The sequence below is a fragment of the Vicia villosa genome, linkage group LG2, assembly GCF_029867415.1.
Source record: "Vicia villosa cultivar HV-30 ecotype Madison, WI linkage group LG2, Vvil1.0, whole genome shotgun sequence".
NCBI classification, from domain to species: Eukaryota; Viridiplantae; Streptophyta; class Magnoliopsida; order Fabales; family Fabaceae; genus Vicia; species Vicia villosa.
In genome coordinates, this window is record NC_081181.1 from 135,894,972 (window position 1) to 135,906,811 (window position 11,840).

At 28.0% G+C, this 11,840-nt stretch overlaps 2 protein-coding genes across 2 annotated transcripts; both read right to left on the reverse strand.

Annotated features, from left to right (window-relative positions):
• Window positions 1-4,042: 4,042 nt before the first annotated feature.
• On the reverse strand, window positions 4,043-4,981 carry LOC131650103 (mitogen-activated protein kinase kinase kinase 20-like). The gene has a single exon (XM_058919838.1). It carries the CDS (start codon window positions 4,979-4,981, stop codon window positions 4,043-4,045), a length of 939 nt encoding a protein of 312 aa, XP_058775821.1.
• A 2,885-nt stretch (window positions 4,982-7,866) lies between these two features.
• LOC131646879 (mitogen-activated protein kinase kinase kinase 20-like) lies at window positions 7,867-10,777 on the reverse strand. Its single transcript, XM_058916822.1, has 2 exons — window positions 9,903-10,777; window positions 7,867-7,873 (listed from the first exon to the last, which is right to left on the reverse strand). The coding sequence occupies exons 1-2, from the start codon at window positions 10,775-10,777 to the stop codon at window positions 7,867-7,869; spliced, it is 882 nt and encodes a 293-aa protein (XP_058772805.1).
• Between the last annotated feature and the right edge of the window lie 1,063 nt (window positions 10,778-11,840).

Genomic DNA, 11,840 nt, shown 5'->3' on the forward strand with positions numbered 1-11,840 from the left:
CTAGAAAAGCTGACATAAACCATAATAATTTATACTTTTACAATACAATATTATTAATTCTTTGTATATATCAGGCACCATAAATAAAAAAATGAGAGGAAATAAACTAAAACAAAAAAATATAGACTAAGTATATATTTGCATAAAATAGAAGAGAGAAAAAAGGATTGATTTTTAAATAGTGGTTGATATATTCAAATGAATATAGTTTGGTTACAACTTATCCTCTTCTTTTTTTTTTGTTTCTCTTCCATTTCGTCCTTTAAAGATCTTCTATCACAATAACAGAACATTGTGGGATAAGAAGAGTAACATCATAAATGCAAACAACTCCAATAATATAACAATATGTACATATAATTTGAACAAAAACCAGAGTAGGATAAATAAGCTCATATTTATATACTTCAAACTTCTTCCAACACAGGTCAGACTCTTCAACTACACATATATCATTATGGTTCAAGCTCCCATTAATCTCTCTACATATTAGTCAGGTCAATGGCAAAAAAATTATACAATGTAAATTACTCTATATCTTCATAATTATGCACATTCAAAGGTTTGTCCACAATATTTTTGTAGATTTGAATATGAATATTAAATGTAAAATTATTTAATTATGAGTTACAATTTCAATATCAAGCTGCACAAAACAATTATAAATTGTATCAGATAATTAGATGAGAAATTTGACATTTTTAATTACCCAAAAAAAAATTAGAGACACAAAAATTAATGAAATAGATAATGAGATATAAACCACCTTATCTAAATCTCAATACTACTCCATGAATGTACTCCTTAGAGCTTCAATTGAAATCAAATATGAAAGTCAAATATTAATAATTCATAAAAATTAAAACCCAGTAGAAATGATTGTGTTCATGCAGGATAAATAAGTAAAATTATCAAATTATTTCAAAGATCTCCAAGTTAGTAAACACAAAAAAAATAAAATCTTAAGTATATACAAAATAAATATAAAAACAATCTTTTATTTTTATTCATTGCTACTTGATTTTGTAGTTCTTACATTTTTCTTACACTTCCATCTTTTTTATTTTCAAAGCAAGATTACCTGAAAATAAAAACAAAACATTTTATTTACGTGTGTATACTTAACACAAATTTATTTAAATAAACCTAATGTTCATGTGTTGTGTTTAAAACACAAATTTCTTTAGAAAATTCTTAGGATGGTAGAGTAAAAAAGAGATTTATGAAAAAGAAGTAGAATGGATATTTAATACAAATGACAGAAATCAAACAAAAGGATTTTCTTCCGATTTGATTCTCCATATTTACATCGCTTTTCTCCAAATATAACTTTCTCCAGATCTGTAGAATTTTTTTCTTAGGATTTTGATTCACACATTTATGTAAAATATTAAACCAACCAAAAAGAAGAGAACACAACGAATTCAATGACTTGTCAAAGAAAAATATCACCAAGATAAACATATAAAAGAAATATATAGTGATTAAGTAGAACAAAACATACCTAATGAAAGCATCATATCAAGGGGAAAGACAAATTTATAACCTGCAATAGAATAAGCAAAAAAAAGTTAAAAATGGTAAAATAAGATATTGGTTAAAAATGAAAGTTGAAGAAGAAAATAAATAAATTTATAAAAACCCTAATCTGAAATGTATTCCCAAATTTATTTGAAGACAACAAATTAAAATATAGATAGAAGAAGGATGAGTGAAATAAATAAGAAAGAAAGAGAATAAGAAGAAGAAAATGAATAAAGGTGAGAATGAGAAAGAGAAGTAAATCGAGAAAGAGAAAAAAAGGGGAAAGAAAAAGAATGAAGCAACAAAAGTATGCATTGGGAAGATATATTTTGAAGCAGCAGAACTTTATGTCATATAGCAGTAGCAGCATCTAAAAAGCTTTTGCATATAGGAAGGTTTGGGTGAAATGAAACTTTGTTAAAATATTATAATATTTAAAAAAACATTTGCAGCTAGTTTTATTCCAAACAAGCATTCTAATGTAACCAAAAACAACTAATTATCTGACATTTAGTTGATTTAGACTCAATTTGCCCTTAATTATGTGTAGTGGCAGATAATTAAGAAGGGGTAATAATGTATTAACCAGAACAATTTCCTTTCTTATATTATAGATAGGCTTATACAAAAGCCTAGGCCTTTTCTATTTATATAAAAAGCCTGGCCTGACATAGGCTTATGTAGGCTGGACCGTAGGCCCCTGTTAGTCGGTCTGGCCTATTCCTACCCTTAGTTGTGTTATTATATTGGCTTTTCATCTTAATTTTTATATGAATGATGACTGTAATTTAAATATTAACACAGTATTTAAGTTTCAAAAAAACTGAATGTCAAAATTGAATGTCTAATTTTAATATAATTATGAAGCATGAATGTTTATTATAATTTATAAATTTTTCTGCTATATCATTTCTAATATATGAATGTTTTTGAATGGTCAAATAATGCAATTATTTGACTGTCATGTAATCCGATCTAACTGAATCATGCATACAAACCGGGAATCCGATAAACTATAATCCGATCAAACTGATTTTTTTGGTCGGAATTGGGGTTTGGTATGGCACCCGAGGTTTGGACTGGATTGCGTTTTTGAGCCCGAATTCAAACCTATCTGACCGCCTGTCCACCCCTAATTAACTATATATATTTTTTCAACAATAAAACTTCAGTTTAACGTTTTCTTAAACTTGCGTGCCATAAAAATATAAATAATCTATATTATTATTATTATTATTATTTAGTATTATTATTATTTATTATTTATTAATATTATTATTATTATTAATATTATCCAAATAAAGACTTAAATTTAATTCAATAATATCCTCTTAGATTAAAACTACTTCTTCAATGAACAGATCCTTAAAAAAAAGGATTATTGTTTTAAGTTTAAAAATATATAGGAAAATACTTTGTTAAAAACTAAAAATAAAATTATTTCTCTCCTCCATTATCCTAATCACCATAATTATTCCTATTAAAAAAGAAATAAAATTTAAAAATATATAGGAAAATACTTTGTTAAAAACTAAAAATAAAATTATTTCTCTCCTCCATTATCCTAATCACCATAATTATTCCTATTAAAAAAGAAATAAAATTTAAATAAATTTGATTTATCCTCTTTGTTATTGGTTGTTCCTAAATTTATGGATTTAGGTTTGTATCCATGCAAGTATTTTTCAAATATATATTCTTTATTATAAAAATGAAATAACTTTAAAAAAAATGACTTTTATGATTTTATTATAATGTAAGAAGGCAAAAATGTTTATTCTCATAAAATTTATATAATTTTTTTTAAAGTTTGTTTTTTTTTTTTGGAATTTTCTTGAAGTTATAATTATCAATTTTAGTTAAAATGTCAAATTATATATTCAACACCTTTTTAAAAAAATAAATTTCCATATATTTATTTTCAAATAACTTATTCTTAAGAATATTTTTGAATCCTTCAAACAAGCTCAATAACTACACTTAAAATTTGAATTTGATGCAATCATTAAAAAATCTTCAAGCACTCTATCACCACAACAAACATATGAATCTGTAACTTAACTTAATTTACATCATTATAACATTAAAAAAATTATTAAGAAATTGTTAAATTTACGTTAAATAAGTTAAAAATTATACATGCCTAGAACTACAATTGTTTAAGACCTTGATCCTTGTATTTGTTACCCATTCGTGTTTGGCATGATGGATACTGATTTAGCTTTATTTGACACTATACTTTTTTATTGTTGGTTTAGCAATGTAGTAACAGAAACAGAAAATTTTCATTTAGCGAGTATCATAGTTTAACTTTATCATTTCAGAATATTGCAAAAACTTTCATTCATTTCGATACTCAAAAAAATATTACAAAATAGAACAAATTCAAATATATTAAAACAACTTTCATTCATTTCATCAAAAAGAATTAATTAACATCATGTGATATAAACATTACAATGTGATTCATCAAAATTCTAATTTGACCGGACAAAACACCAGTCTGATTCTAATCAATCTATGTAACTAATTGTTGGAGTCTCTCCGTCGGTAAAGTCTTCACAGTAGAAAAGGCCCATTGAATAAAATCAAAGTGAGTTCTTGGAGACATTAATGGCAATGACAACTCTTTCATAGATAAAACAGTTTCATCATCATCAGAAATAAAAGGGTGTTTGAATAGCATCTCAGCACTCCATCTTTTCATAGGATCTTTAACAAAACACTTTTTAAGAAAATCTTTGCCTTCTTCTGATAATTCATCTGGAATCAACGGTAATTCTTTTCCAATCCCAATACGAATCATCAACGACCACATATTTTCCTTGCTACTCATAATCCATGCTGGTTTACCGGTAATCATTTCCACGACGGCGCAACCAAGAGCCCAAATATCCACCGGAGATTCATAAACACTATCGTTAACCGACTCCGGCGCCATAAATATAGGAGTTCCTCTGAATTCCAACTTCTTCTCACCATGTTCTAAACCTTTCTCCTTTGCTAGACCGAAATCTGAAATCTTAACATTTCCGTTGTCGAATACAAGAATATTTTCTAGCTTTATGTCACAATGAACAAAACCGTTTTCATGAATGTGTTTAAGTCCTTCTAAAACAGACCTTGTGTAACGGCGAAAGAGAGTTCCCGAAAACTTTCCTCCGTGATTCTTGAGTTGATCGGAAAGTGTTCCACCGGCGGCATATTCAAGAAATATATTATAACAGTCTTCGCCATTTTCAAAAGTAAAATCGTGACCAAAACACTTGATAATATGTGGAGATGAACCTAAACAATCTAGTATGTGTTTCTCCTTTTGAAGAAAATGTGAGGTGTAGTTTTCGGAGGATTTGACGGCGGTGATAGACGGAAAGTTAAGAGATTGTTTTGTGTGTGTGGCTAAATAGACAGTGGCGAAGCTTCCACTACCTAGCATACCACCGCGAACCCAATCCATGTTTGTCATGTTTGTGTTACTATGAGGAAAGATGTATGTTATATTTCAAAACCTAAACCCTTAAATATCTGAGGTACCAACTTAGGTACCAACTTCTCTAGGATTAGATATAAATTTAAATATTTCCATCATCAAACCAAATTTAATTATTTAAGTATTAATTATTTAATAACAAGTACTCTTAGTTAATATTCTACTATTAATTAGGATCTATATTTTAAATAAAAAATTTATCTTCTAAACTGAGTTACTACACTCCTTTCTCGAAATATAATTCCCAATTATACATTGATAATCAATATAAAAAAATGATTTATTAATTTTGCAATTAATTAGGATCTCTCTTCTAAACTAATTTCCTAAATATTATTATCCTTATTATTCAAAGTACAATAATATATATATATATATATATATATATATATATATATATATATATATATATATATATATATATATATATATATATTTAATCATATACACACGTTTGAGATTGGAAATCAATAAAAAAAAAGTCATACTAACGGATGCCCTAAAATATATTAAGAAATATACAAATAAAAAATTCGAATTAAAAAAAAACAATTATAAATAATATTATAATTTTTTAGTAAAATCATTATACAATTTTTAAAAAAATTATATTTACCTCTTAACTTATGCCCTTAAAACGCATCTTAGTATTACCTTAAAATAATCATTTTAATTGATAAACAATATTTTACGTTGTAAATCCTGATAAAATAATGTAACATATATTTGATATCTAACACTAATTATGTTAGTTAGAAATAGTATAAGAGTATTATTCTTGCGGAACAATATTTGTTACCGTCCCCAATGCGGGTACAACTATCACATGTGAAGGCCAAATTCTGATATTCCTTCACCCACAAATCCTAATTCCTTGATCAAACACACAAGAAATCCCAAAGTCACTCTTCATTCCAAAATCCATTTTTTTTTTGTCATTTGCATTTCCATAGAAATTTTTAGTTAGAGAAGTTCTGGGTGCAAACCAACCTTTCTAACATCTTCCATACATCATTTGGAAGCTGTTGATCACCTCGAAACACTTACCAAACACCTCAAACTCAGAATCACTTCCATACCTCCGTTAAAGCTTCACCAAAGGCCTTATCATTCCAAACTTTGTTCCATAAGCTCACTAGCCAAAATATCCATTCAAACACCTTCACTATGTCATTTGGAAGTTGTTTGAATCATTCATTTGGAGGTGAAACACATGGGACATCAAATTCCATTTTTATTTTCTTGTTTTGTATGTACAATCGAGTTCCAATTTCCAGAGGTCCTAAGGAGCAATGAAGCATTCATTTAGCTTCCCTACAACACAAGGAAGCTATTCAGATCAAGAAATAACTTCTGGCCTTTTAGCCTACTTAAAAGTCTAAGTATGGCCTGTTGACTATCGTAGGCTTATCTTTTTGGCCTGAGCCTGGCCTTTTGGAAGGCCTGATTGGCCTATTAGCCTACTTAAAAGCCTATTTCATTTGAAAATTTGTAAATAAGTCATTCAACTCTACTTTATATAAACTAACAAATTAAAAGATCAATGAGATTAAATTTTTGTTTGCATTGACTTATTTGATTTTACCTAGTGGCATAAATTTTGCGATACTATTTCTTTGAGAGAACTTATGGAAGAACTTATTGTTAGAACAAAGTTTGGTTCTACATCTTTGAAATAGTTTTGATGATAACAAACACATATTTTTAATAAGAACATATATGCTCCCTAATTGTTATTTGTGTTTCAGAAGTTCTAAAGCAGAAAACGTAGCAGAAGGCTGCATTGAGGGAAGCTTATAAGAAGAAGAAAGTCTGAACATTAGTCTCTCAAAATCAGAAGGCTTCATCAAGAGAGAGGTTTACAAGAATAAGAAGATCTAATCTCTAAAGGAAGGTTATAAGAACAAGTAGTTCTGATAACTTTAAAGGAAGTCTACAAGAACAATAAGTATTTGCCACTTGATCTCCGTCTAAAGAAGATCATGTTTTGAAAGTAACTACAACAAGCTCTCCAAGATCGAAGTAGTAAAGTTATCGATTGCTCAGGTTTTGAATGTGATTTCTCAGAAGCAGAAGTTCTGAATCAAGCTCTGATAAGAGAAATGCTTCTTGCACCAATGCACAATGCTCTGATACTCTTTTCTGATACAAAGTGTTAAATTCAAGATCTTCTATTAACGGCTGGATCATCAATTCTATGGACAAAATCTCTATCTTTGGAAAGGTCTTAAATCATATTATTTCAACATTCCAAAAGTGAAAAATGTGTCTCTCAAACGGTTCAAAAGCTTCACTATATATTTAAGACACTACTGAAGTCAAAGTAGAGAACACTAATGCACAAACCATTACGAAAAACTCTCAATTTACTATTCATTTTTTTATTGTTTTTGTACATTGTTCTTAAATATTGTGTATACATCACAGTTGTGATACAACTTATTAGAAGCTCTTTTGTAAACACATAAGATTAAGTTTTGTTTTATTGTTCCTTGATAAACCGGATTGTGGTTTATCTCAAGAAGACTTTGACAGTTGTCATTGTGAAAGTTGTTGTAATCAAGTTTGATTTAATGGATTAAGTCCTCGTAAGAGAGAGGCAAAATCACCTTGGCGGGTGGAATGGAGTAGTTTGAGTTCAAACAAACCAGGATAATCAAACATGCCTTAAGTTTTTTATTTTATCAAAAACTCAATCCAACCCCCCTTATTGTGTTTTTGGAACCTTCACTTATGACATTGTTCATAAGATTTATTTTCATCTTATTTTCATAATTTCTTCAAGATAACTAAGATTTATTTTTAGAATTTAATTTAAAGTACAAAATACAATATAATAATAATAAAATTATTTATATTTATTTAAATAGGTCGGTCTCATAGGCGTAAAAGGTTTTTTATATGGCCTGTGGCCTAGCCTTTTTAGTTAAATAGGCTTATAAAAAAGCCTAGGCCTTTTCTATTTATATAAAAAGCCTGGCCTGACATAGGCCTATGTAGGCTGGATCGTAGGCCCCTGTTAGTCGGTCTGGCCTATTCCCACCCTTAGCTGTGTTATTATATTGGCTTTTCATGTTAATTTTTATATGAAGGATGACTGTAATTTAAATATTAACACAGTATTTAAGTTTCAACAAAACTGAATGTCAAAATTGAATGTCTAGTTTTAATATAATTATGAAGCATGAATGTTTATTATAATTTATAAATTTTTCTGCTATATCATTTCTAATATATGAATGTTTTTGAATGGTCAAATAATGCAATTATTTGACTGTCATGTAATCCGATCTAACTGAATCATGCATACAAACCGGGAATCCGATAAACTATAACCCGATCAAACTAATTTTTTTGGTCGGAATTGGGGTTTGGTATGGCACCCGAGGTTTGGACTGAATTGCGTTTTTGAGCCCGAATTCAAACCTATATGACCGCCTGTCCACCCCTAATTAACTATATATATTTTTTCAACAATAAAATTACAGTTTAACATTTTATTAAATTTGCGTGCCATAAAAATATAAATCATCTATATATTATTATTATTATTATTATTATTATTATTTAGTATTATTATTATTATTATTATTTATTATTATTATTATTACTATTATTATTATTATTATTATTATTATTATCATCCAAATAAAGACTTAAATCTAATTCAATAATATCCTCTTTGATTAAAACTACTTCTTCAATGAATAGGTCCTTAAAAAAAAAAGGATTGTTGTTTTAAGTTTAAAGTTTACATTATCGAAAATACCTTGCTGAGAAATTATTCCGTATATTTGTTACCACATTTAAAAATATATAGGAAAATACTTTGTTAAAAACTAAAACTAAAATTATTTCTCTCCTCCATTATCATAATCACCCTAATTATTCCAATTAAAAAGGAAATAAAATTTAAATAAATTTGATTTATCCTCTTTGTTATTGGTTGTTCCTAAAAATATGGATTTAGGTTTGTATACATGCAAGTATTTTTCAAATATATATTCTTTATTATAAAAATGAAATAACTTTAAAAAAATGACTTTTATGATTTTATTATAATGTAAGAAGGCAAAAATGTTTATTCTCATAAAATTTATATAATTTTTTTTTAAGTTAGTTTTTTTTTTCTGGAATTTTCTTGAAGTTATAATTATCAATTTTAGTTAAAATGTCAAATTATATATTAACCACCTTTTTAAAAAAATAAATTTCCATATATTTATTTTCAAATAACTTATTCTTAAGAATATTTTTGAATCCTTCAAACAAGCTCAATAACTACACTTAAAATTTGAATTTGATGCAATCATTAAAAAATCTTCAAGCACTCTATCACCACAACAAACATATGAATCTGTAACTTAACTTAATTTACATCATTATAACATTAAAAAAATTATTAAGAAATTGTTAAATTTACCTTAAATAAGTTAAAAATTATCATGCCTAGAACTACAATTGTTTAAGACCTTGATCCTTGTATTTGTTACCCATTCGTGTTTGGCATGATGGATACTGATTTAGCTTTATTTGACACTATACTTTTTTATTGTTGGTTTAGCAATGTAGTAACAGAAACAGAAAATTTTGATTTAGCGAGTATCATAGTTTAACTTTATCATTTCAAAATATTGCAAAAACTTTCATTCATTTCGATACTCAAAAAAATATTACAAAATAGAACAAATTCAAATATATTAAAACAAATTTCATTCATTTCATCAAAAAGAATTAATTAACATCATGTGATATAAACATTACAATGTGATTCATCAAAATTCTAATTTGACCGGACAAAACACCAGTCTGATTCTAATCAATCTATGTAACTAATTGTTGGAGTCTCTCCGTCGGTAAAGTCTTCACAGTAGAAAAGGCCCATTGAATAAAATCAAAGTGAGTTCTTGGAGACATTAATGGCAATGACAACTCTTTCATAGATAAAACAGTTTCATCATCATCAGAAATAAAAGGGTGTTTCAATAGCATCTCAGCACTCCATCTTTTCATAGGATCTTTAACAAAACACTTTTTAAGAAAATCTTTGCCTTCTTCTGATAATTCATCTTGAATCAACGGTAATTCTTTTCCAATCCCAATACGAATCATCAACGACCACATATTTTCCTTGCTACTCATAATCCATGCCGGTTTACCGGTAATCATTTCCACGACGGCGCAACCAAGAGCCCAAATATCCACCGGAGATTCATAAACGCTATCGTTAACCGACTCCGGCGCCATAAATATAGGAGTTCCTCTGAATTCCAACTTCTTCTCACCATGTTCTAAACCTGTCTCCTTTGCTAGACCAAAATCTGAAATCTTAACATTTCCGTTGTCGAATACAAGAATGTTTTCTAGCTTTATGACACAATGAACAAAACCGTTTTCATGAATGTGTTTAAGTCCTTCTAAAACAGACCTTGTGTAACGGCGAATGAGAGTTTCCGAAAACTTTCCTCCGTGATTCTTTAGTTGATCGGAAAGTGTTCCACTGGCGGCATATTCAAGAAATATATTATAACAGTCTTCGCCATTTTCAAAAGTAAAATCGTGACCAAAACACTTGATAATATGTGGAGATGAACCTAAACAATCTAGTATGTGTTTCTCCTTTTGAAGAAAATGTGAGGTGTAGTTTTCGGAGGATTTGACGGCGGTGATAGACGGAAAGTTAAGAGATTGTTTTGTGTGTGTGGCTAAATAGACAGTGGCGAAGCTTCCACTACCTAGCGTACCACCGCGAACCCAATCCATGTTTGTCATGTTTGTGTTACTATGAGGAAAGATGTATGTTATATTACAAAACCTAAACCCTTAAATATGTGAGGTACCAACTTCTCTAGGATAAGATATAAATTTAAATATTTCCATCATCAAACCAAATTTAATTATATAATATTTATTAATAAGTATTAATTATTTAATAGCAAGTACTGTTAGTTATTATTCTACTATTAATTAGGATCTATATTCTAAATAAAAAATTTATCTTCTGAACTGAGTTACTACACTCCTTTCTCAAAATATAATTCCCAATTATACATTGATAATCAATATAAAAAAATGATTTATTAATTTTGCAATTAATTAGGATCTATCTTCTAAACTAATTTCCTAAATATTATTATCCTTATTATTCAAAGTACAATATATATATTTAATCATATACACACGTTTGAGATTGGAAATCAATAAAAAAAAGTCATACTAACAGATGCCCTAAAATATATTAAGAAATATACAAATGAAAAATTTGAATTAAAAAAAACAATTATAAATAATAATTATAATTTTTTAGTAAAATCATTATACAATTTTAAAAAAAATTATATTTACCTCTTAACTTATGCCCTTAAAACGCATCTTAGTATTACCTTAAAATAATCATTTTAATTGATAAACAATATTTTACATTGTAAATCCTGATAAAATAATGTAACATATATTTGATATCTAACACTAATTATGTTAGTTAGAAATAGTATAAGAGTATTATTCCTGCGGAACAATATTTGTTACCGTCCCCAATGCGGGTACAACTATTGTAACACCCCTTACTAACCCCGCGGCAATATAAAACAATATTCAGAGTACATGAAGTAAGGGTGCCACAATTGCAAAATAAATAACATCATTCAGTCATGTCATGCATTCACTGAGGTAATCACCATAAATTAAAGCGTTTCATGTTAACACAGCGGAAATTAAATCAAACGGACTAAGTTTAACATCTTTAAAACTTATCCTTCAAAACATCAAAACATAGCTAGAGTTATCAAACATAAACTCTAAACATCGCGTCCCCAGTGTTACAACT